This window comes from Anolis carolinensis, chromosome 1 (genome assembly GCF_035594765.1).
Source record: "Anolis carolinensis isolate JA03-04 chromosome 1, rAnoCar3.1.pri, whole genome shotgun sequence".
NCBI classification, from domain to species: domain Eukaryota; kingdom Metazoa; phylum Chordata; class Lepidosauria; order Squamata; family Dactyloidae; genus Anolis; species Anolis carolinensis.
The window spans coordinates 255,833,612-255,861,355 of record NC_085841.1 but is presented as its reverse complement, the minus strand read 5'-3'; the positions used below and the strand labels follow the sequence as shown (position 1 = coordinate 255,861,355).

Sequence of the window (27,744 nt, the reverse complement as noted above, 5' to 3'; positions counted from 1 at the left end):
CCACCTTGGGCATATTTTATGGAAAATCAGGGAAAATGTAAATATGTATAAAACAATCCAGGTTTACTTCAGATTACCCAGATGCTAGATATATTCTTGTTTCTCTTCTGGAGGGAAAAGTACTGTAGCACTAAAAAGGTCCTTACTTGGTTCAGCATAATGAAAAGGCTAATTACTTTTTTGAGGTTCTTTGTGTATTTTTTTCCCTAGAGCACATCTGTTATTACTGACAGATTTTAAATTCTTGACGTATGTGATGTTATAGTGTTACTACAGAAACAGTAAGTTTGAGCTTGTGGTTTCCACATCTCTTGATTGGAAAAAAATCCTAAAACATAGGCTTTTGGGACACATAATTTTTATCTAGTGGTGCATAAAAATGAGCTTAAGTTAACACCAATTGCTAATTACATAAACATAACTGGTACTAGCCCAACAATATTCAAGGACCTTCATTTCTATATTTCTTAAACTTCAGAGAGGTTTTTGTTTCTATTGCATTTACAATGATATATAAACATTCTGGAAATTTTTGTAATTGTTGGCTGTTCTTAATTTTCAGGAACGCTTTAGTTATGTGTGCCCCGATTTAGTAAAAGAATTTAACAAGTATGATGCAGATGGTACCAAGTGGATTAAACAATATACTGGAATCAATGCAATCTCCAAGAAAGAATTTACCATTGATGTTGGGTATGAGAGATTCTTGGGGCCAGAGATCTTCTTTCATCCTGAGGTAAATTGTGGCAGAGAATATTGACAAGCTAAAAGCATAATTCTGTGCATAGTTTCTAAGAAGTATATGCCACTGTTTTGATGGACTTACTTCACAGTTATTGTGATTTAGTTTTTTGTTCATGACATAGGAAACATGAACTTGTGGTTTTGATTTTAACTACGGGTCTACAAAGTTGGGATTCAATGTCAATTTTTTCTATGTAAAAATACATAATTACAAGAATGATATCTACCCCATCCCTAGTTTGATGAGGGCCAAATAGATTAAACATGAAATGTAGCAAATTTTCATGATGCAGTTGCTGACTTCTAAGGCACCCCCCCCCCCCCCAATAATACTAAATGGAGAACAGTGAGGAACACACACTTCACAGCATGCTTTCTGTAAAAGTTTCTGTCTTTCCATTTCAAATTATATACAGTATTAACCATATTAGGTTTTTCTGGCCAGCTGTAGGAACAAATGTTTCTTCTGATAGCTATTTTTTCCCATATTGAATTGAACTGCTTGATTCAGCGCTCAGCATCTGAAACGTGTGGGTGGCTTCTGAATTGTTCAGGACAATAGTGACAGCAGTTGGCAGAGTGCAAAAAGGAGCAGTTTAGATAGATTGGATCCCCCTCAAGCCCTGTTTTCTGTGGCTATGCTGAGTGTTATGTCGGGAGGCTTCCGCTTTCCCTCTCATACAACCCCTCCTGCAACCTTGCCATGTGCCCCAAAATATATCCCCCAAGTTTCCAAAGTGTGTTTGGGGACATAATTCCTGCAGAAGGGAGTAGGAATGTGATCCATGGTCTGATGCCATTTGAGTGGTCATGCTTGCTATTCTCTCTCTGTTTAAAAAATTATTTAGGAATGTGTTTTATTATTCTAATCTGCCATCAGTGCTGATGTGTCAAAGGGCATAATCGGTGGTTCTCGTGGGGCATGCAGTCCTTATGATTTTTAAAAATATTTATTTAATTTATGTGTCATTTTTTCTCTCAGAGAAAGACCCAAGGTGGCTTATAAAGCTTGTTCCTTGGTAAATCCCCATAGCCAAGAGTACTCTGCCCACCAAGCTGATAAAATCGGCTGCTGTGGTGAGGGCACTCTTCCAAGATTATTTTTCTCTAGTTGCTAATAGCAGCAGGTAAATAGCAAACTCGGTGGGGAGGGGATGGCAGTACAATGGAGTAACGTTTAGTATACGTGTGTATGTGAGCACTCACCCAAAGTCAGAAGCACACTTCTATGATGAAATGTTTTACACTCCTGATGTTAATGGTGCTTTATAGGAGGTCATAAACAGATACCTCATTGAAATCTAAGATTTCTCTTTGGAAAAGACCAAAGAAAGGTGAGAAGGGAGAGACAAGCATTTGATGATGAATACTTGGAATAAATAGTAATTTTCAGTTTAAATAATTTTAGAGATCTCATTTCCATTACATTAAGTTTAATTAGTTTTCCTTTTCCTTTGGTATTTCTTGTGCAGTTCTTCAGTTCAACCTCACAGCTTTTTGTTCTCTTATTAAGAATTCTGCAATAACCTATACTTGCTTCAATAGGTCAAAATGAATGTGGATGTTAAAATTAGACAGAGGACTCCTGTAGGTTTATAAACTGTCTCACAATAAAATTACATGAATTCCATCAGCTTTGTACTAATAACCACTTTTTGTTTTTAGTTTGCTAATCCAGATTTCACGCAGCCTATCTCCGAAGTAGTAGATGAAGTCATTCAGAATTGCCCCATTGACGTTAGACGTCCACTATATAAGGTTAGTAAAGTTAGAGAAGTTGTGTACAAACTGCTTTAGAGGGCTGCTTTTAGACCGGTACGTTTGTCCTTATAAACACTTCTATTGAGAGCAGACAATAGCTATATCAGATATAAAGGTAATTGCCTAAGAGAGACAATGGATCATTTAGCTCAGTGCTATGTGTACTCAAGGGCATTGGCTCTCCAGGGTTTCAGGTAGGAGTTCTTCCAAGATCTAGGTGTAAATACTGCAGACTGAGCCTGAACTTTTTCCTAAACAGAGTGCATACATTATCACTGAGGCATGACTCTTACCAAAATGCATTTTTAAACATGGCTTATATATTTCATTGATTGAATAAATATATTTTGGTACCAACTAGTTGTACATATTCAATTTTGGAAACATGTAACTTTTTTCATGCTGCTGTTTTCTGAGAGTCTCTGAACTATGATTCTTATTAGCATGAGCCATGGACTATACAGGCTCGTACAGCTATTTGTAGTCCAAATTATCTGGAAAGCCCCTTGTTGGAAAAACATGGATAGAGCGACCCTAAATTCTAGTAGTGGGAAAGTTACAGAATGAGTTAGCCCATATTTTTCATTTCAGAATATTGTTCTCTCTGGGGGCTCAACAATGTTCAGGGATTTTGGCCGTCGTTTACAACGAGACCTGAAAAGGACTGTTGATGCTAGACTGAAACTCAGTGAGGAATTGAGTGGCGGAAGACTGAAGGTTTGTTTCTCAGATAATATATTCTACTTTTGTGAAGGATCATGTACCTTGGTTTACATATCTGTTTGTACTGAAATACATTCATGAAGTCTGGTGCTTATTCTGTCTCCCTCTTCTTATAAAATATGAATCTACTTTTCCTCTCTGTCTTGGTGATTGTTTCTTTTATATGGAACATAGTATTCCTCTTCTTTAGAGTCAGCAGCAATTTTGAGGGAGAAATAGATTTTGCTGCTAATATGTAGGCAAGATGTGTTTGAGTAATGGGAACATGATGCTTTTGAAATCATGGTTACTGAATTATCTCTTTCACAGTAACCTTCCTTCCTTTTATTCCCTCCACCTCTCCTTCAACTGTTCATTCTAATTAATTTTAAAACAAACTCAGTCTTATAGCTTCTTAATTTCATTCAACCATGTGAATTGGCAACCTCTCCTTAACTCTTCTACATTTTGAATAGCACTACTTTTCACCCGTTGAGAAGGCTATTTAGACTTGAGCAGTAAGGCGCCTAAAGTTTTGTAATAACAGAATTGCTCTTATTAATTTGAACTGCTTTCTCTTAATCTTTTTTCTTCAACAATGAAACCTGTCGAAATAATGCAAGAGAGTAGTACAAGCATGGGCATGTCTTCCTCCCTGTATTCCTTTTCTTTTTACTATTTCTGCGAACAGTAAAAGTAAATGAGCTGTGTCACCTATGGATACCTCACGGTAAAGGTACCAATGGCAAATGAGGTACTGAGGTGAGGTGCCCATGGAGACTGCTATTGCCCTCCATGCCACCTCTTCCATTGTACTTTGCTCACAGTGAAGACATCTCAGATAAATTTATGAGGGGTTATTTAACCTCAGTTTTTTATTTTTGAACAACATTAATAAAACTGATCACATGAATTTTCAGATTTGTCACAGTAACAAGGACGATTTGCTAGTTGGTTCTCTAAACTATTTTGTGAGTCTGGATTCATTTATTTCAGGTGCTCTTTAAAAATGATTGAAACTTTTCTTGTTTGAAAGGTGAAATGATCACAGATCTAATTTTTTTCTGTGAGTGACTAACTGCTTTGGGCTCAGCCTTTTTAGCAACTTCAATTACTGTGTGCTGTGCTTTGCTCTGAGTCACAGAACATGTTAAAAATAGATGTAATATAGTGACTGCTATGAAAAATCTTGAGAATTTGAGGAGCTCTATTACAGCAATAAACAGTTGGGATCAGTAATATTGGGTTTGATTGTTGCTTCTATATTTTTTGTTTGGACTCACTATGGATGACATTTTAGGAAAAATAGTATTAACTATTGTAATGACAAACATAATTATTTGGAATATCAGTACTGCACAGAGTACTCCAAATTATCAAATCAGACTATTTTATGTATCTAGCTCAGCATCATCTTTGACTGGCAGCAGTTTTGACTGACAGCAATATTTTAGAGTTTTAAGGTGAAGGTCATTACCTGCGTCTTTATCCTTTTTAGATGGAGATGGATTCTTTTACCATAGTGGTTCTCAACCTGTGGGTCCCCAGGTGTTTTGGCCTACAACTCCCAGAAATCCCGGCCAGTTTACCAGCTGTTAGGATTTCTGGGAGTTGAAGGCCACAACATCTGGGGACCAGCAGGTGGAGAACCGCTGTTTTAGAAGGACTGAATTTGAAATTAGATTAAAAAAACACCACATGTTCTGCTTGCTTGAAAGTATGTATAAACCATACTCCCCAATAGAGTATTGAATTAATTATTATTCAGTAATAAAGGAAAAGAAGAAGAAAAAACAATACAAAAAAGCATTCTATCATCATATACTCATATAAAAAGTAAAACTACTACAAGACAATCACCCAAACATAAAGCATATGTAAACTAATAAAGTCCTTTCCTAACTGGCTGGGTGGGGAGTTCGTGGCACTGGGCGCTCCCCTCTACCCACCATGTTGGGAACTGCCTTTACCACTTCCCAGTGCAGTTTTCAAAATAAAATAAAATAGAATAAATCAGATTTGGAAATTCAGTTTTCCCTTCAGTAAGAAATCTTATTTTTTTTCTTAGAGAAATAGTAGTTTTTCATCATAAATTAATAGATTTTAAAAGACTTAATAGATCTGTTGTTCAACTTCATTATAAAAAACACTTCTTTTGATCTGACAGTTAATGAGCATCTTTATAACATTTATTTACTTAATTCTTGGCATACTATTAGTCTTAATACATTGGTATTTATATACTTATAGTAATATACTAGCCACATGTGCTACCTTCAATTGCATTTCTCTGTTGGGCAGAACTAATAACTTTTCACTGATTTTCCATTGTAGCCCAAGCCTATTGATGTACAAGTTATAACACACCATATGCAAAGATACGCTGTCTGGTTTGGAGGATCCATGCTGGCTTCCACAGTAAGTTGATGAAAAGCATGATAAGTCTGAAGGGAGCTTCTTTTAAAAAACAAAACAAAAACCTGACATTATCTTTCAGTTTTCAGTCTTACTGCATCTTCTCATAGGTTTTGACTTCAGTAGGGATTACTGTTAAAAGTGCTTGAGAATCCAGAATTAGGACTTGAGGCCAATTAAATATTGTATTAAGTATGCCACTCCATGTAGGATTTTATCCTCCTGCACTTCTTATCTGCAGTCTATCCCTTCCACTATGCACTGGAGGTACTATCAGTCAACTGGAGCAAATGGGAGGTATGCAAGGTGATGATATCACATGAAGGAAACATAACTGCTCTCAATATTTTCCTACTTATTGTGTACAAACCTGAGAGATTTTCTGAAGCTGGATGTAACCTCTGAACAAACTTGAAATAACTTTACCCTCTATTATTATCTATTCAGTAACCTATTTCAGATACATGTCTTTGTATCGGTTTCTGTGTTCTGTTACATAAATAATAGTACAAGGGCAAAGTTGAGATTTAATTTCTGAAATCAACTGTTTGCCTATTTCTCTATGTTACTGGTTTACCAGACCAAAAAAACAGAAACACTTCAGTGTTTGATTTCCCCTTTTGTCTTTTCTTTTTTCCAGCCTGAGTTCTACCAAGTATGCCACACCAAAAAAGATTATGAAGAAATTGGTCCTAGCATCTGTCGTCACAACCCAGTTTTTGGAGTTATGTCTTAAATCATGGAAGAATCAGATCTGGCGAGGCAGGGAGATGGTCTTTCTAAATACTTGTTTGTCTGGATGACTGGTATTAAGATAACAAAACATGACTTGAAAATAAGAAGAAAAAAAGACCAAACACAATTAAACAGGAATATTTTAATAAGTGTCTCAACATGCAGATGTAGTGGGAAGCCAAAACGATTCAAAGTGTTTTTTTCTTTTGATTGAATATTTGAACCTGTGCGTAAACAAAACAAAAGAAGTGGGTTTTTGTTCTTTCTGTGCCCTAATATTTTGTACATTAATGGAATATCCAAGATTTGATGGGATTTGATGGTGTGTAGATAGTCAGCTCTATAATTCTTCAGTTGTACTCTTGATGTGTACACTGCAAGAGCTTGTTTATATTTCATACTTTTTATACATTGAGAAAAATATCAGTGAATGAAAGAAATGTAATATTTGACAAGAAAAATACCAGTGACCAATCTGAAAATAAATTTTAAGAAAATTATGCCCACATGAAGATTAATCATGTGACACTCTAGTAATGATCATGTGACACTCTAGTAATTTCAATTATGACCAATCTTAAACTTTGGTTCCACACACAATGCAACTTGGCAAGTGCTTTTGGAACTAAGGAGCTAGTATCTTGGATTAACTGATGCCTGCTAGTGCTTTCTGATTACTCGGTGCATTTTCATTCTATTTCTTGCTTTGGAAAAAAAAGTAAAGACAAGACTGTTGGACCAGTATTGCAGTTCTGTAGTGTCATTTCTAATTACAAACAAATACTCCAATTTTCAAAACGGGTGTTTTCCACCATTCCAATAAAGGCACAAAAATTCTTTTTCATGTTTGTGTGGGGCCTTTCAGTCTCGTTAATTGTTCATTTGTGAAGGTCGTTCTAATCAGTCATGGCAGTACTTCATTTCATAACTTCAGAGACACAAGATGGGTATGTAAATTTACTACATGTTTGCAAGTGATACTTGTGTATCTGTTTGGTTTTGGTTACCCATTTAAGTACAGTTTTAGAAGCACAGTTTCCAATAATTATACTTTTTCATTATATTTTTAGTTATTAAAACATTATATTCTTGGGATCTCATAACTAAAGCTTTGTAGGTTCTGGCAGTGAAATTCATGTCAAATCATTCCTCTAGTGTGTAGGTGGTGTGGTAAGATAAAACACACAAATACTATGATTAAAATGTTCACACTCACTTCCTGTGGAATAAAGATACTGCATTGCCTAATTGCAATCTCAGGTTTTTTTTAAAGAAGAAGCAGATTTTATCTTATAATCGAGCTACAGCGGTAAGTGTCTAAGGAAGAAATAAATTTTAAGAGTACGGTATTTTAATTTATTTTTTAACATTGTTGAATTTTTCTCATAGCCATGTTTATATTTAATGATGAACGGAAATAGTAGTTTAAAACTATCATGTGAATAATGGCTAAACAATCCATGATAATGATAGCTTTATGTGACTTTTGAAAGATAGACAAAACAGGGAAAGGCTTGTAATTGCAAAATGCCTTTTTACTTTTTAAAATTATTATTTAAAGTGTATAAAGTGAAAGTGCCTTTGAACTTGTTAGGAAAGGTAGAAATAAATAATTATGAAGCCGCAGTCAAAAAAGATTCTGAATATACTTGAGTTGCACAATTCTTCCAGAAAAAAAGAAAATAAAAATGGGGAAGACAACTAAAAGGGGCAATGCACAGATTGGGAGGAGGCATGTTCCAGTAGCTGTGATAACCTAAAGATACTTTCAGGTTTTTTCAAGCACTTGGGGAATGGATCAATGCAGTAAGAAGAGTGGTTGTTTTTATGTGCTCCAACTCAAAAGTAAAACAAGTTTGCAACATCAGGACCCGTTTTAAAGCCTCATGTGATAAGGCCCTATGAATGTACATCCAAACAGTATAGATATCTACTTTACATTACATGTATAAATAGTCTTTTTTACAACAGTAGAGAGTTCCTGATTTGAGAAATAGCTCCTATCTTGTTTGTGGAGCTTCTTCGGATATGTCTGGGAAGGATTTTAAACTCTGATTTTAAGCAAGTATCATTACTTATTCTTATTCCTTATTCTGGTTACATACAGAGACTACCAAATAGAAATCTGTCTGTTGCATCTAAAAGACAATTCTTCAGAGTTGGGTTATCCTACTACATCATCTAAAGGCATAATTAGTACATTTTAAATTATAAAACTAGTGGGTCAGATCCTGCAGTATATTGGTGAAGTTTCCTTACCTGCATTTTGATGTATTGAATTGCCTTTTTACCAGCAGGCTTCCGGTTAGGATTATATCACCACCAGGATTGGAATCAGTATACTTTTATTGTTATAGGGAACCATTATTATTGTGGATTGGTGCATGATTTAATATACATTGGATGCTTACATAGACAATGAAAAAAATAACAACAGAAACCTAACTGAAATCAATGACATGTTTTCCTTATAATTCAATGTACTCAACGTACAACAATTAAGGCCAAGGTTTTTGTTGACTTCCAAGTACTCTGGAGAGTGTGGATGTTATTCAGACATTGTACTTTCAATATAGAGGGAGCTTGAGTGTCTCTTATGTTACAGAAGGCCAGGTTAAAGTGGATGTGGATTCCACTGATAAACCTGATGGTTTTGAGTTTGGTAACTACAAACACTCTTCACTCTCTTTTTGGCAGGTGTTGTCAACATGAGATCTGAAATGGTGATGGCAGAGCTGGAGCTCTGCTCAAGATTTTTTTTGACATTCAATGAAAATTATTTTGGATTATCATTGGGGCGGTGGGTTAGTCGACTTTTTAAGTTTAAAAAAAATATAGCTTCAGTTAAACATTTCAAAAGTACAGGCAGTCGCCAAGTTACAAATATCCAACTTACAAACGACTCATAATTAGAAATGGGGGTGAGACAACAGGAAGTGAGAGAAATCTACCCCATAGGAAGAGAAATTCATTCATGAAAAAGTTATCATGGGGAAAAGGTATCTCCACTGAAGCTTTAGCACTAAGCCTTTCCACAACAAGCCAAATTTCTCAAAACCTAGTTATCACATAGACAGAAAGTGAGGTGAAAATAACAAATCCACAGAACCTATCTTGTTCATAACTTGGGGACTGCCTGTAGATCTCTTACAATGCTTTTTCACTTAACAAAATGATTGTATTTCCCTGTTTCCAAAGGATGTTGCGGGACTTTTTTCTCTTTAAAATGGAGGTTTAGTAAAGAAGGATCTAAAGTCCTTTGTGCTACATACCAGTCATAAAAGTATGAAAAGTAGACTCAGATTTGCAGGAAGAAAATGAGAGGTGATTTTGCAAGTAATAAAATGTTACATAGCTGCTAAATGTCAGACTGCTCATAATACAAAATGTTTAATCCATCAACATATAAAACCAATTCAACCTTTAATAAAAGCTGTTTCTTGCTTTCCCCCACAAAGTCTGTCACCTAAGAGAAAATTAAGTGCAAACATTCAAAATTTCTAAATGCCAGTTTCTAAAGAGAAACTATTGGTCTTACTAACTGCAAATGCACATCATCTTGGAGTGTTCTGTCACTTTCATTATAGAGAACTGTTAAAGTTAACGCAAAAGTGAAACAGGGTTGTGTGTTTTTTGGGCTGTATGGCCATGTTCCAGAAGTATTCTCTCCTGATGTTTCACCCACGTCTATGGTAGGCAGCCTCAGAGGTTATGAGGTATATGGAAAAACTAAGCAAGGAAAGTTTATATATCTGGAAAGTCTAGGGTGGGGGAAAGAACACTCTTGGAGGCCAGTGTGAATGTTATAATTAATCACCTTGATTAGCATTAAATGCCCTTCTAAGCTTCACATCCTGGTCTGGGGGAATCCATTGTTCAGAGTCGTTAGCTGCGCCTGATTGATTCATGTCTGAAATTCTTCTGTTTTCAGAGTGTTGCTCCTTATTTACTGTTCTGATTTTAGAGTTTTTTTAATACCGGTAGCCATATTCTGTTCATTTTCATGGTTTCCTCCTTTCTGTTGAAATTGTCCACATGCTTGTGGATTTCAATGGCTTCTCTGTGTAATCTGACATGATAGTTGTTGGAGTGGTGCCGCATTTCTGTGTTCTCGAATAATATACTGTGTCCAGGTTTGTTCATCAAGTGCTCTGCTATGGCTGACTTCTCTGGTTGACTTAGTCTGCAGTGCCTTTCATGTTCCTTGACCCGTGTTTGGGCGCTGCGTTTTGTGGTCCCTATGTAGACTTGTCCACAGCTGCATGGTATACGGTAGACTCCTGCAGAAGTGAGAGGATCCCTCTTGTCCTTCGCTGAATGTAGAATTTGTTGGATTTTCTTAGTAGGTCTGTAGATAGTTCATAGGTTGTGTTTCTTCATCAGTTTGCCTATGCGGTCAGTGTTTCCCTTGATGTATGGTAGGAACACTTTTCCTCTGGGTGGGTCTTTGTCTTGACTCTCATGGCTTGTTCTTGGCCTTACAGCTCTTCTGATGTCCGTGGTGGAGTATCCATTGGCTTGGAGAACCCAGTTTAGGTGGTTTAGTTCACCTTGGAGGAGGTGAGGTTCACAGATTCTTTGTGCATGGTCTGTCAGGGCTTTGATTGTGCTTCTTTTTTGACTTGGGTGATGGTTGGAGTTTTTGTGAAGGTCTCTATCTCTGTGTGTAGGTTTTCTGTAAACCTACTGTTTGGCCCAATTGTTGATTGGGTTTGCGGATGACTAGGAACATCAAGAAATTGCAGTTTTCCTTCATTTTCTTTTTCTGTGGTGAATTGGATGTTTGGGTGGATGCTGTTGCAGTGGTCCAGGAACTTGCTGAGTTCTTCTTCTCCATGGCTCCAAATGGTGAAGGTGTCATCAACATATCTGAACGATATAGTTGGCTTTTTTGGTGCTGTTTCTAGGACTTGCTTGTCAAAGTTTTCCATGTAAAAATTTGCTGTTACTGGGCTGAGACGACTCCCCGTGGCCACTCTATCTTTCTGTTCATAGAATTCATTGTCCTTCTGAAAGTAGCTTGTGTTGAGACAATGGTGAAACAGGGCTGTGATGTCTTCTGGGAAGTTTTGTTTGATTAGTGCGATGGTGTCCGCTACCAGGACCTTAGTAAATAGGGACACCACATCGAAACTGATCAGAATGTCCTTGGTGCTTAGCTTGAGATTGCTGATTTTTTCTATGAAGTGTGTTGAGTCCTTTATGTAGTGCGTGGGTTTGTAGCTGTGTAGCCAGAAATTTTGCCATGTTGTATGTCGGGGATCCAATGGCACTCACAGTGGGTCTGAGTGAGGTGGAGTCCATAAAGCCTAGGTGGGAGGGCTTCCGATTTCCAAAGTTGTTGGCAAATGTCCAGGTTAAAAAACACACAACAACTCTGTAATTCCGGCCATGAAAGCCTTCAACAACACAAAAGTGAAACATGAAGCAAGTACTGTAAATGAGCTTTTTGCAACTGGCCAGAGTTATAATGGCATTTGCTGTGTGAGATGGGTCTACAAAGAATCCTAAAAGAAATGAGCATAATGGCTGATTTATGAATAAACACTAGTGTGGGATGGGAATTTCATGTTTTTATAAGATGGTGTTAATCACAGGTACAGTGCTTCCAAAATCTGGATGTCTATTACTAATACTAACTTAAACCTGTCTTTTCCCCAAGATTGTCTTTCAGTATTACTCAGATGTAAAACTGACATATAGTACTTTTCAAGACAATTTTGACAGGTTTTCATATACCCAGCACTTGACAATAGGAATTAGATGAAATATCCAAAAAATTCAACAGGAACAGTTTCCATTGATGATATGCTTTAAAAATGTGTCTTTCTACCAGATGATTTTGTTCAGCAGTCAGAGTACTTGGGAAATGTTAATGACTATCAAAAATGTAGGAGGGCTGGGTTCTTCTGCTAAACCCTCCTCGCAGTAATTAAGCATTGTCTTTTAATTTAAAGCTTTGCACATTCTCTAGTTGACAGATACCTGTGAGGAAATGTATAGATTTAAAAATGTAAAACCATAACCAAAAATGATAAATAGATAAATTTTTAAATGTTGAAAAGTTAGGATGCTAAGATCCAGCAATATGAATAGTAAAAATGAATCATAAAAATACAAACTGAGGACTAAATGTCTCCAGGAGGATGAATGTAAGACCTCAAACCACCATCTAAATGTTACTGATGAGGATGTCCCTTGAGAGAGCATCCCACCAACTACTATGTAGCCTTTTTCTCTACCTGTATGATAGAATGTCACCTAGATAAGATTTTCTACATTTAATTGAGCTGAGCAAGAATGCATGGGAAAAGGCACCTCTTTAGGTGGATTAGTATTGAATCATTTGAGATTTCAAAAATTAACACCCACACTTTGAATCACAGCCAGAATCTGGTAATCAAACAGTATCACTCTGACATACATCTGTTGGGTTGCTATTTACTGACGAATATACTTAGAGGGTGTTTCTTTAATAAAGGACATTTGGAGATTAACTCTACTTAGTGTGTTCACATTCTGTTCTCAAGTGATGTTTTTAAATTACTATGGATGTCTGCGATTCAGAAGCATCTGTTTTTACACTGCAAGGTTTAAAGTTTCCTCTAATCTTTAACCTAAGAAGATTAGAGAATGGTGCCCAGAGATCAGCAAATGTGGCCGTGGGGTCTCCAAACAAGAGCCCTCTGGCCTTGGTCTGTGTCTGGGGTTAATTATGACATCAGACAGATCAGTGCAGCAGACAGTTTTCCTAATGCATTTACCTAGGCTTTTCTACCTCTGTTGACACAGTTCTCTCACTCTCTTTGGTGATATATAATGGGCCCTTAGTATCTGCTGGGATTTGGTACCAGGTCCCTATGTGAACCCAAAAATCCATAGATTCTCAAGTAAAAATTTCTGCAGTGGCACATAAAATGGTATACCCCATAAAATGGCAAAATCAAGTTAGCTTTTTGGAATTTAAAAAAAATCTCTTAAAGTCATGGACTGGTGAATCCATGGATGCAGAATCTAGATATAGAGGGCTAAGTGTATATAAATGTGTGTATTTCTTGAACATATGTGACAGAATTAAGCCTGAGATTTTTGCAGAATTGAGGGCATGTTTTCATTTCTTACAGGTCAGTCTCAGTAGTGTATTACTCTCATTGACAACAGAGTGAAACTCAAGCATCCCTAGCCTGAGATTGTAAACAAAAAAAAAATACTGTGGATCCATTGAGTGGATCATATAGAACATAAAAGATAGGTTCTGTCCATACAGAGACAAGTGCCAACCAACCATTATGTTTTGTAATGTTCAGGAAAATCTGTTTGCTCAATTGCAGTGAAACCAGAATACAGATAGTATTTTGATTCTCCCAATTGTGTTTATTTCTAAAGCAAGGCAGGAAAATTTATGCGTGGCTAGTTTTCACTGGGGAAGCTATGTGTCTAAAGAAATGGTTCCAAACTGGATCTCCAAATGTAATTTAACTCTCAGAAGCCAAAGGCAGCATGGCCAGCTGTGAGGAGTTTGTGGAATAAAGTCCAAAGTCTGGTAAACCAGACGCTGTTCTAGGGCCCTTCCAGACAGGCCCTATATTAAGTTTAAATAATAAATATATCCCAGGATCTGAAGAACCCAGCCCTGCAAAGATACAGAATGGGGGACGCCTGGCTCGACAGACAGCAGTACGTGTGAAAAGGATCTTGGACTCCTTGAGGACAACAAGTTAAACATGACCCAACAATGTGATGTGGTGGCAAAAAAAGCCAATGGGATTTTGGCCTTCATAAATAGGAGTACAGTCTCTGTGTCCAGGAAAGTCATGCTATCCCTGTATTCTGCCTTGGTCAGACCACACCTGGAATACTGTGTCCAGTTCTGAGCATCGCAAGTGAAGAGAGATGTTGATAAGCTGGAATGCGTCCAGAGGAGGGCAACTAAAATGATCAAGGGTCTGGAGAACAAGCCCTATGTGGAGCGGCTTAGAGCTGGGCATGTTTAGCCTGCAGAAGAGAAGGCTGAGAGGAGACATGATGGCCATAGATAAATGTGGGAGGGGAAGTCATAGGGAGGAGGGAGCAAGCTTGTTTTCTGCTGCCCTGGAGACTAGGACGTGGAACAACGGCTTCAAGCTACGGGAAAGAAGATTCCACCTGAACATTAGGAAGAACTTTTTCACTGTGAGAGCTGTTCAGCTGTGGAACTCTGCTCTGAAGTGTGGTGGATGCTCCTTTGAGGCTGGATGGCCATCTGTCGGGGGTGGTTTGAATGTGATTTTCCTGCTTCTTGGCAGGTGGATGGACTGGATGGCCTGTGAGGTCTCTTCGAACTCTATGATCCCATGATTCCAGGTTTTCTGTTTATCTCAGATTATCTGGCAGTGAGGATTCATATAACAAAGTCTAAATCAAAAACCTGGGATCAGATCCAGGGATATAGGACCTGTCTGGAAGGGCACGTAGAGAGTTGCCTGAGATGTGAGAAATCACATTTGCATTCCATAATTCAACATTAAGGTTGTCATTATACTTTAAAATAAAATTAATACCCTAATATGTCAGGAAAGTATACAAGCCGTGACTCTGTAGTAAATTTTCTTTTTCTAGACCCCGACATTAAAGTCCAAAATCAAGAATTGTTCCTTGATCTTTAACTCTGGAAATGTATAGATCTGAACAGCAGTTGCTTTTTACTGGGGCACTGCTGTGTGGCAACTGTTATGTGTAGGTGCCCAATTTTAAAATTCTGTAGTACAAGTTATTTTGAATAGCAGAAATAAGAATTAATTGCTTTTTTTTTGAATGGGCATTACTGTAGTTTAAAACAGCTCTTTAATAATAACAGTTAACAGTACAGCAAAATCTTTACATGGAGTTCAAAAGACTTTTCTGAATGTCCTAAGCCACCTCCAGTGTTTCCAAGGATACAGCTTTTCTAATTCTCTAAAGAAAGAAATTCTAAACTGTAGGTTATTAATAAAAATACTGCTTTACCTCTACTACTTTCTAAGAAAATGTTTCAATTCAGCAGTGATTTCTCTTTTCGTATTCTCTCTCATTTAAGAATAATGACCTTTCTACTGTTTTTGCTTTGGTATATCCGATCACTTCAATGCTTTCCAGAATGTTATGTTCACATGTTGAACGTTGTGTGCTTGTGTTGTTTGCTGTATATAATCTCCGATATCTGCTGTGGCTTGACTTCACTACCGGAACGCAGAGAATCTCGCCTCCAGTTCTTTTTTAGCAACAAGACAAAAATCATTGCAGTGTGTTTCCAGCTTGAGGTCTTAGAGATGCAAGGATTCTGGCAACCTCACTGAAGCTGCCTGCTTGTAGGCGAGGTTTGTACGTCATGAAGCCACACAACCTCAATTTCCTCAAATCTGTTAAATACCATTCCTTATGCTAAGAGCACTACCATCTGAAAGTATGTTACTATTTTTGGTTGGCTTTTAAATCAGTTTTCAAATAGGAAATGAATAAGTCTTCCTTGGCCAGTAATGCCTGAGAAAGTCCTGGAAGCAAAATTGCAATGCTTCCAGGACTGAACATTCACAAACTACAGATTATAACATTTTAAAAATTTGATAAATTGTAACAGTAACAATATGGCAGTTTTCAAAGAAGCAACAATTAGTCTCTTGCATGTAAAATTGAAAGCCAGTCAAAGGTGCACTTAAAACATGATGGCTAAATGGGATGGAGTTGTAAGCAGGACCATTTACAAAGGGTAACTGGATTGCAGTTTGGAATGGAGGAACCTCTGGCATGCAACAAAGGGCTGTGTGCTTTTTCATCTCCACTGCATTCTTATACAAACCCTTGCCCTGGAAGCCAGTCAGCTTTACTAGTTTCCATTTAGGGTTGACAGTGAAGTGTGACTCTATTGGAGTATGATATTTTCTGATGGACTTTAAACCCTTTAACCTTAAATTAATGACCTGGTCCACAACCCATGAAGAGAACTGACCCTTTGGTTTCTCAATTAAATTTCCACTCTTTTCTGCTTCTGAAAAACTGTAAGTTAAAAATTGCTGTTGTTTTTTTTTTAAAAAAATCCTTCAAACAATGGTTTCTGTACAATGTATGAAAGAACAGTGCAAAGTATTCAAGCTTGGTAAATGAAGGGAATATTGTGGATGATTTAGACCTTTGACAAGGTTTCCCACGACATTCTCCTAAAGAAACTAACAAAATGTGAGCCAGACAATGCTGCCACTAGGAGGATTGGGAATTGGTTGACCGGCCAAACCAAAAAGTTGCTCAACTATGGTTCTTCAACCTGGAGAGAAGTGACTGGTAGCAGTTCAGTCTTGGATCCAGTGCTATTCAACATCTATATAAGCCCAAAGTAGAATTTATAGTAAGATCCCCATTTCTCAGGACCTGGGTTACCTTTTGCAGTCTTTGGAGCAACTGAAAGAATCTGACAGCGAGAGTGCTGCCCTGAAAATTGTGTGTACAGCACTTGTATGTGGAACCAATACTGGTGAGCTCTAGGGCTGGCTGCAAGGTGTGCTCAACAACCCTGTTGCAACCGCAGCCAGTTTGTATCTAGGCACAATTCAAAATGCTGGTCATGGTATTTTCTACCTCTTCCAGTGCAATGCTATGTTTCCACTAGAAGTTGACGACAGAGTCATGCTGAAGGACTCAAAGGCCAGAGAGGTGTTCTTTCTGGGCAGTTTCTAGGTGCTCCAGTGCAAATATATCATATACTTCTAATGTAAGTTGATCATACAGCCATGTTGGAGGACCTAGAAATGTTAGAGAGGTTCTCTCTAGGCATTTTCTAGGTCCTACAGCACAGTTCCCCGGCAAAGTTCTGTGGTATTCTTTCACTGAAGGTCATTCATTTCAATAGATTTCATGATTATCTTCAGTTTCACATTTCCAAAGAAGCCCAAGAATGTATTCCCACCAATAAGGGGGCCATACTGTATACAATACATATTTCCATTTTTGTTGTTTTTTTTATTGATAGGTGTATTCTGTGTGCAGTTGTACCTCCTGATATCCCCCAAACCAATTGCCTGTGACATCACTAGGGGTTATCCCTCAGTTTATCACTCTCAAAACTGTATCAGGCCACAAAATCTCAGAGCCTGGAACACTCTTGACAGCTGTTCTTACCAGAAAGCATAAGCCAAAGGCTGATATTTCACCGAAGCTCTGCTTCTGGTTGCCACAGTGGGAACAGAATTAAGTCAGCACAGATTAGTTATTTGTGTTCTAAAATGCAAGTCTGTCTTTGGGAAATGAAAGGTATACTCAGTGTCATCTATAACTTAAGACTGAGCAGAGCTTTTGGTGCTGCTGTTAATCTTTGAACCCTAAATGGCATTGCCTTCCCTTTTTTCTGTCAGTTCTGGGGGAACTGACATTTCTATGGACTGAAATGAGGAATTCAATTCTCGGAATGATAAGGAACATAGGAGGAAATTCTTCTGATTAACCTGTCAGAGGAAGTGATTAAAAAAGAGCTATTTAAAAATAACACTGGAACAGTATGGCAAAAACAGTGTGTTCTGGAATAATAATTAGTACCGCTCAGAAAGGAGTTCTTGTGAGGAGCTAATGCACAGGCATCTCATGCACAATGCATAGCCTTGAGTCCTCTCTGGGGTTGAGAAAGGCAGGGTATAAATGTAAATAAATAAAATCAGGGTTTTTTTTTCCGTATTGTGAATTTAAAATTATAACATGGCAGTATACAGTAATGCAAGTGCACTAATCAATATGACTACCTAAAGATAGCAAGTTATAATTTGAACCCATAGTTAGTTTAGAAATTTTATATAAATTGAAACCTATCTGTAATATGGTTTGGCCACCTATTTCTTGTGTTTGTGTATGTGCCTTTAAGTTGCCTGTGGATTTATGGGTTATGGATTTACCCCTGAATTTCATAGAGTTTTCTTCAGTTAGAAATATTCAGGGATGGTTTTGCCAGTTCCTTTCTCTGAAAAATAGCCTATAGCACTTGATATTCTGCTAAATAAATTACATAGCTGGGCAGAGGAGAATAATATTATTGCAGAAGAACAGGCCGGATTTCGGCAAGGCAGAAGCACAATAGACCAATGTTTTGTGCTTTCGCACTTAATCCAAAATAGTCTGAAGAAACCAAAGGGCATTTGTGGATTTTACCTCAGCTTTTGACTTAATTGACAGACAGCGTTTGTGGGAAAAGTTGGCTAAGACTAATGTGGATAGACAACTGTTGTCATTATTGCATCAGCTATATTCGGGGACAGACCTAAGAGTGAGGTTAAGTCTGTCAGGCAAGCTATCGAGCAACATTGAAACAAAAAGAGGCAAGGCAGTTTGCTAGCACCTTTTCTGTTTAATTTCTACATAAACATTCTAGTTGCTGAGTTGAGCTCCCCTGACCACTTCCCTCCATTAGGAGGTAGTAGGAAAATTCAAGTCTTGTTGTATGCTGATGACATGGTCCTCCTGTCAACTACACAAATAGGTCTCAGGGGACGTTTAAGGTCACTAAGTAGAATCTGTGAACAAGAGAAGCTGATGATCAATCACTCTAAAACCAAAGTGATGGTATTTTCCAAAAGGAAGCAAATACATAAATGGAAATTGGATGGCCACTCAATAGAGCAGTGTCATAGCTTTAAATACCTGGGCATACACTTCTCATATAATGGGAACTGGAAGAGCCATATAGAGGCAGCCAAATTATCTGGAGGTCAGTGAAATCAATCCTAGCCTTTGGGAAAACAAAGGGAGGCTCCTTGGTATGTCCCACAGTAAAGATTTTTGCTGCTAAGATTTCACCTCAGCTGTTATACAGAGCAGAAATTTGGGGACAGGGTAATACAAAACAGGTTGAATGTATTCAGAACAAGTTTGCAAGAGCTCTTTTAGCCCTTCCCCCTGGGACTCCAGGTGCCTTGTTAAGGCTTGAATTGGATCTTCCCTCACTTAAGGCCAGAATGCATAAGCTTAACATCTCATACGGGAAGAGACTTCTGGGAATGGAGGACGAGAGTATAACAAAGCAATGCATGATGGAGTATGCATAAGCGAGGAGGGTGGGTTCAATACTGGCAAGCCTTGCTCCATCAGTATTTTGATGGGTCAACAACAACTCTAATGCATCTGGACAAGAAGGCGATCAGAGACAAAATCTTTGAGATGGACGCAGCTGACAACCTGCAGATTAGTAAACAGCAAGGTTTCTCTACCTGGTATCCCCGAATAAAGAGTGACCAATATTGTCAGCAATATCTTCAAGACCTAACATCTGCAGTCCTGAGGAAAGCATTTACAGCTCTGCGCTTCCAAACAATGCCTTCCAACTGGCTGGAGGGAAGATATAGAGGGATCCCCCATGTCCAACGACTTTGCATTTGTGGCACAGGGAAAAAAGAAAATCTAACACACTATCTGCTACATTGCCCCTTGTATAAGGATCTTAGGAAAAATCTCCTGGGAACACTCTTGGAAGAAAGGGCAGCATGGCAAGAATCTGCTGTGATCTGTGACTTGCTAGCAGATTATTCCAAAAATATAACACTAAAGGTTGCCACATTTGCAATTGCAGCCCAAAAGATCAGAGCTAAAGTAGCAAAATCCATGCTTGAGGACAGAAATGGAAATGGTGATGGTTTGGGATGATACAAATCAGATACTGTCATTGTTATGTTGCTGCTATCATAATTTTAAAGAGCTAGTTTTAATTTTTGAATAAGTTTCAATGTTTATATTGGAAAGTGTTTATAAAGGTTGTATATTACTGATGTCATGGCCTATGGCTAGTACAATAAACAATTCATTCATTCATTCACTTGATATTCATTGTTGGTGTCCCATTCAAGTGCTATTCAAGACTGACCCTGCTTAGTTGCTGAGTGCAGACAGGATCTGGTGCTTTTAGGAAATTCAGACCCTAAGCTATTCCTTAGCACACTGAAAACCCAAATGTTGGAGAAATAGCTTGCTCCAATTCTGTTAATGGTCCATCCATAACTTTCATAGGCATCAAGTTGTCAAAAATGAGTTTTGTTATAAGCATGAGACATGACATCATCATCATCATCATCATCATCATCATCATCATCATCATCATCATCATCATCACCATCTCTATCCCACGTTTCTCCTCACAGGGATTCAAAGCAACTAACAATAACATGACACAACCTAATAAAAATTCAAAACAAGGCGTATATATATATATATATATATATATATATATATATATATATAAAACAATTAAATGTTTATGTCATGAATATAAAGTTAAAATACAATTAAAATACAATAAATACAATTAAAATTACATGTATTTGCTGACACACAAGGAAGACAAATAATTGCAATTCCCTTTATTGGCCCAAGGTTCTTGTAGATTAGACAAACTCCAAATTCACTAATTCTTCTTAGAAGCTAGGTAAAGGTAAAGGCGTTCCCCTGACGTTAAGTCCAGTCATGTCTGACTCTGGGGGTTGGTGCTCATCTCCATTTCTAAGCTGAAGAGCCAGCGTTGTCCGTAGAGACCTCCAAGGTCATGTGGCCAGCATGACTGCATGGAGCGCCGTTACCTTCCCTCTGGAGTGGTACCAATTGATCTACTCACATTGGCATGTTTTCGAACTGCTAGGTTGGCAGAAGCTGGAGCTAACAGCGGCTGCTCACGCCGCTCCCGGGGTTTGAACCAGCGGACCTTTCGGTCTGCAAGTTCAGCAGCTCAGTGCTTTAACACACTTCGCTATTAGGGCTCTCTCTCTCTCTTTTTCTTCTTCTTAGAAGCTAGTTAGTAGCAAAAAAGTTCAATCTGTGGTATATGATAATATAATTTAAGCATTTCTTACGTCTAAAAATCAAGACGAAAGTAACACGTCAGTTCTGCTCAAGTGTTCTGCCTTCTAAGAATGTACCCAAAAACCTGGCGATGTGTGCTCCAGTCCAATTTCCTCAATTTCTGAACTGCCTATGCTGACAAGGAAAGCGTTCAATGAGCTCTGCAAGTTGACATGCAAGCCTGAATGCAATAGATGCTGATATTGCATTATTCTATAGGTGCCGAGCACACATTCATCATGAATTTGTCTTCATTTATTTTCCCATACCCATTCTCCGTCTGTGCCATGGAATCTTTCCTTGTCCCCTGGAGTCTCATTTGTTATCTTGCTTGTCTTTTCTCTCTCCTCCCTAAGGACACGAGTGAGCATAGACTATCTCAGTCAGAGATAGGTGGACCTGTGTTTACGTGCAAGTAAAACCATTGTATGTACTTTAACAAAGAAGAGTAAATGCCTTTTCTTGACTGCAAGATCCAGTGTTGTGGTGTAGGACTGGTAGTTTTCAGCTTCTGCCTAGCTGATAGATCACTCCATGGTGACACTAGGGTTGATGCCACCTAGTGTGATGCCCACTGGCCTCCCACCCATGCACCTCCCTCTGCATCATACCATACTACACCATAGCACAGTGTTGTCACTTTTTTCAGTGTCAGGAACGACTTGAGAAACTGCAAGTCACTTCTGGTGTGAGGGAATTAGCCGTCTGCAAGGACGTTGCCCAGGGGATGCCCAGATGGTTCACCATCCTGTGGGAGGCTTCTCTCATGTCTCTGCATGAAAAGCTAGAGCTGACAGACAGGAGCTTATCCCCCTCCCCGGATTCAAACAGCCAACCTTTCAGTCAGCAGTCCTGCTGACATAAGGGTGTTGTCGCTAGAATGCCAGAATCTGACAGAAGCAGTGACTATAAAAAAGCAAACAGCAATGAATGCAACAGCAACAGTGGATGCAGACAAATGAAACCACAAGATTCAAAGCATCATTGTAAAGATATATTGACCGCTCTTATCAGAGTGAAGCACATTAGAAGACCCAAAAAGGTAAATTAGCAGAGAGTTTTATCCTTTACAGGTTTATTGATACAGACCATGTGTTTTATAAAAAGAGTATCCCCGTGGTTAGTTTTAATCACTAAAATTTTTTAAATAATGTTTTTGTGATCAAAACTACCTACAGGGATATTCATTTTATATATAAAAAAATCTCTTCTGAAACACTGCATAAAATTATAGATGGTTGTTTGGTGTCACCACCCTGATGGTGTCACCTAGTTCAATTTGTATGTTCCCTCCACACCTGCCACTTGGATTACACAGCTTTGAGAGATCCATTTTTGTCTCTAACATTTCCCAGCAAGATGAGAAGAATGTCACTGCACCCAAATTTACCATTTCTTCACTTCATGCCACAAGAAGAAGTGGTACCTGCATTACTCTATAACAGAATTGGCTATTTCAGATACTGTATAGCCAGTGTTATAGAGTCATCTTGCTCATTTTTGGGTACCACCGTTGGCTTCTTGAGAGAGGAGTTGGGTACCACTGTGTATACCTGAACAGGGTATAGGGTTACAGCCTGTGTTGGATGGAGTTACGCTCCTCACAGTTTGCAGCTTGGGAGTTTTCCTGGACTCATTGCTGAGCCTGGAATCCCAGGTTTCAGTGATGGCCAGGGGAGCTTTTGCACAATTAAAATTTGTCTACCAGTTCTGTCCGTACCTTGGGAAGTCAGACTTGGCCACGGTGGTTCATGCTCTGATCATATCCCAAATAGATTACTGCAACGTGCTCTATGTGGGGTTGCCTTTGAAGATAGTTCAGAAACTCCAAATGGTCCAATGGGCAGCAGCCAGATTGCTACCGGAGTGGCGTACAGGGCGCATACAACTCCCCTGTTATGTTAGGTCCACTGGCTTCCAGTCTGCTACCAGCACAATTCAAAGTGCTGGCTTTAGCCTATAAAGCCCTAAACAGTTCTGGCCCAGCTTTCCTGTTCAAATGGATCTTCCCCCTATGAACCACCTCAGAGATTAAGATCGTCTGAGGAGGCCCTGCTCTCGGTCCGAGCTCCTTCACAGGCGCGACTGGTGGGGACAAGAGACAGGGCCTTCTCAGTGGTGGCCCCTCTGCTATGAGACTCCCTCACCAGCAATGTTAGATCAGCCCCCTCCCTCTTAGCCTTTAGAAGAAAGGTAAACACTTGGTTGTGGGATCAGGCTTTTAGTGAATAGGGCAGTGCAATGACAGCTTTGGAATATATGGAACGACTATGGAAAGGCTTGGTCTACAGTTATGGATGGCGTGGTTTTTCTGAATTGTAATGTTTTAAAATGTTTAATGTATCTGATTTTAATCTAATTTAATTTTAATTTTTAAATTGTATATGTTTGAAGGCATTGAATAATTGCCTCTGTGTAAGCCACCTTGAGTCCCCTGCGGGTAGAGAAAGGCGGGGTGAAAATAGAGTAAATAAATAATTTTTTCTCCTCCTTCTGGAGAAGGAAGGGGCATGCTAAGTTAAAGGAAGCCCTTTGGAACCATATAGCCTACTGATGTGATCACTTCACTGAGTCTAACAGCAACACAGGCCCTGAACAGCCATCATATCATATTAGAAAGCACCCCACCATGGTAATCCTTTCTTAACACAGAAACTGTCCTCCTATTTCTGACTGAACACCCGTTTGACCCATTCTCTTTCACATGATGCCCTTTAGGAACTCATTTTTCAGGATTTTTCAGAATGTCAAATTGATTCCACTTTGTAAATCAACTTTGTGATGAATTTAAAGAGTTTAATAAGCAGGACTTGGCTGTGATCTAATTCTCCTCAGGCTAGAGGAATTGGAAATTTCTCTCAACTATGTCCTACAATGCATCACACACACTGTAGAATTAATGCAGTTTGACACCACTTTAACTGCCATGGCTCAAGGTCATGGAATCATGAGATCTGTACAAGGTCGTGGCCTTCTACGGAATAATGCTGGTGCCTCACCAGACCACAAATCTGAGATTTCCATAGCGTATGACCCATAGCAATTAAAGTGATGTCAAACTGCATTAATTCTACAGTGTTGATGCACCATTGCTTAGGAGGCATCAGAGATAGCCCTAACATCAGGCAAATGCAAAGTTCTTATTCAGGCTGCTGATCTATGGTGTTGAAAGAGGGCAGGTAGTTAGCATTATTGTATTATATTTTTATTGCCGGATTAAGGTATCTGCCAACTGAAGACTCCTTACACTTATGGAATCCAAGCCAGAGTATATTAGAGTCCGAGAAGAGGTGATATTATACAGCCTTCCAAATGTTGTTGCACTGCATGTTGGCTACTGATTTTTTTCCATGTCAGGAGCAACTTGAGAAATGGCAAGTTGCTTCTAGTGTGAGAGAATTGGCTGTCTGCAAGGATATTGCCCAGGGGATGCCCAGATATTTGATGTTTTACCATCCTGTGGGAGGCTTCTCTCGTGTCCCCGCATGGGGAGCTGGAGCTGACAGAGGGAGCTCACCGCTGTCCCCAGATTCGAACCACTGACCTGCCGGCACAAAGGTTTTACCCATTGCACCACCGGGGGTACTGATGAAGGGGAAGGAGAAAAGTAATATCTTCATATGGCATACCTTCTGCTCCAAAGATTTTCTTATATATATTTATATAATTGTAGAGCCAAATAAAGTGCATATTTTTGGAATTCACATGTTTATACTGTCATTTATTTGAACAGCCTCTTCAGTGTTTGTGGCACTTCTTAAAATAAAACTGTAAAATATAAAAAAATTAAAAAGACAGCCTTTCCTGCCAAAGGTGTCCAATATGAATGCATACATAAGAAGGAAGGAATAAGTCAAATACAAACATGCATTATGTAAATAACAAAAGGAATTAAAATTAACATTGGAATAAAGGAATTTGGGACAAAGCTAATCCTGGCATTTTCTATGTTAATTCACTATTTGAGTTTTTGTAGAAGCTGTGTATTTACGATCTTTTCAAAGTAAATCTCTGGCAATTTCCAAAATATCCACCAGATGGTAGTTTCCTACAAGGTATATTGTTCCTGCAAATGAATCAAAGCCTTGTGAAACTGTTCCTGCAAATGCTTGAGCAGCAATGTTTTGTCTTCTTGCTTTCTTACATAAAATTAATGCCTTTTAAAACTAAGCTTAAATGACAGATTAACAAATGAAGAGAAAGCAACAAGGGAAAAAAACCCAAAACAATTGTGTGACGAAATATCAAAGGGTTTATTATTAGCATATTTCTTCAATTAATAATGCTAGTGCTTCTGAAACTCCATGTCTATACTGGATCTCTTATCTACAGTACAACAGAGAATTATGCATGCTTAAATTCATTGATTTCTCTTGGCTTAAGTGCACCTAAAAAGGCGCTGGATTATGGCCAAATGTATATGGATTTAAAAGATAGAGCATAATTTCACAGACTTTTGATGTCGCTTTCAGAAATAGAGCTAGGAATGATGTGAGGAAAAAAAAGAACAAAACTGACAACTGTTTTGAATATGTGCTTAGCATAAAGTACAAGAAAACAGTCAATTTTGACATTTTATAAATTAGTTCCAATTGTAAAATCTATCTATCTAATCTATCTATTGTCTACCTATAAATGATCTCCCCCTCTCTTATTGGTCATTTTTTAAAACTGTGGGCCCCGACCCCAAATGGGGTCTCTTTAGCTCATTGTTGGGCTTACAAAAACAGTTAAAGGTTTCTGAACACCACCCATTTACACAAATATGTTCTATCATCGTGCAGTGTTGTTTACAGTGCACTCTGCAGAAAATGCTTCAGCTGTACTCCACAAAAAGGAAAGCCAGCCTCTTTTGCAAGCTTTGCAAATGCTGATTTAGTACATCTTTGATTTGTATACCTATATTATATACCTGTATACCTGGGGTCACATAACAATTCTCAGGCAGAAAGAGGTCACATCCCCCCCCCCCCGGGGTAGAAAAGGGTCATGAATAGAAAATGTTTCAGAAGCCCCAATCTACAGCAGAAGGTTACAATCTTGGGTTCACAGATAGGGTGGACTTGCAGATGTTGTTGGATGTCAGCTACAACCATCATATAATAATAATAATAATAATAATAATAATAATAATAATAATAATAATAATAAAACTTTATTTATACCCCACCACCATCTCCCCAACGGGGACTCAGGGCGGCTTACATGGGGCCATGCCCAAAACAATACAATGTAAACAGCATATAAAAGAACAGCACAACACAATACAATAAGCAATACAGTAAATAATATCCATTACAAAATAAAACAAGGAGACAATAAAAACAAGGGCAGACCACATGAACTATAACTATCATGGCCTATATTAGGAGCTCCCGGTGGTGAAATGGGTTAAACTCTTGTGCCAGCAGGACTGCTGACTTGAAGGTTGGGTTGCTGACCTGAAGGTTGCTGGTTCAAATCCAACCCAGGGAGAGTGGGGATGAGCTCCCTCTGTCAGCTCCAGCTTCATGCAGGGACATGAGAGAAGCCTCCCACAAGGATGGTAAAACATCAAAACATCCGGACGTCCCCTGGTCAATATCCTTGCAGACAGCCAATTCTCTCACACCAAAAGTGACTTGCAGTTTTTCCTGACATGAAAAAAAAAGGTTTATATTCAGGGATTCTATAGGGCCTGAGTTTGGGAACTACTGATTTAGAGCTTTCTGCAGGTGAGATTTGTTTCTTTCAGTGTTACCAGTTCCAACAATGGCTAAAGACAGAATGTACCAAAATAAATCATATGAACCTACTATCTATTCAGTTATAATTTATTTCTGGATACTACTGTTTCAAGCCACGTTGGGAAAACTTTTGTCTTGGAAGACTACAAGGAATTACATGAAACTAACATTAAAAATTAATGCCTGAAACTGTGTTGATGGCAACATCCCTACATTCCTGCTTCTTGGCAGGGGGTTGGACTGGATAGCCCATGAGGTCTCTTGCAACTCTATGATTCTATGATTCTGTGATTTATCTGTTGCTATGCGTAAGCATTGTAATGCCCTATATGGATAGATAAGTTTGTCTCTCTGTCCAAATCCATAGTCATAGAGTTCTGCTTGCAATAACTGGAGTTTCCTTTCTTCTCTGCTCTCATACTTCACATCTTTCTTTCAAGCCTTCCAGAATAGACTTATGATTCATAGGAAAGACTATGGGGAGGAGGTAATTTTGAGTCATTTCAACTGGTGGAAATAGGACTGTTGACTATAAACAATTTCTTAATTTATTTATCATGTCAGAAATGAACTGAGGGTACAAGTTGTAATGTTTTTGAAAAGACAAACAAAGTTAAAAACTTGGCATTATACTAAGCATCCTTTGACCAGTAGCTGCCCACTTGGAGTGCCTCTGATGTTGCTATAAGAAGGTCCTCCATTGTGCATGTGGCAGAGCTCAGACTGAATTATAGCAAGTGGTCTGTGATTTCCTCTTCTCCACACTTGCATGTCATGGACTCCACTTTGTGGCCCCATTTCTAAAGGTTGGCTCTGCTTCTCGTGGTACTAGAGTGCAGTCTGT

General features: G+C 38.5%; 1 protein-coding gene across 1 annotated transcript in view; it reads left to right on the top strand.

Annotated features, from left to right (window-relative positions):
* Positions 1-7,201, top strand: part of actr3 (actin related protein 3) — a 46,730-nt gene extending 39,529 nt beyond the window's left edge. Inside the window, exons 8-12 of the mRNA XM_008109634.3 lie at positions 563-736; positions 2,410-2,502; positions 3,097-3,222; positions 5,542-5,625; positions 6,263-7,201. Of these exons, the coding sequence (XP_008107841.1) occupies positions 563-736; positions 2,410-2,502; positions 3,097-3,222; positions 5,542-5,625; positions 6,263-6,358 (573 nt within the window). The 3' untranslated portion in view covers positions 6,359-7,201. The remainder of the gene's footprint in view (positions 1-562; positions 737-2,409; positions 2,503-3,096; positions 3,223-5,541; positions 5,626-6,262) is intronic.
* The last annotated feature ends 20,543 nt before the right edge of the window (positions 7,202-27,744 follow it).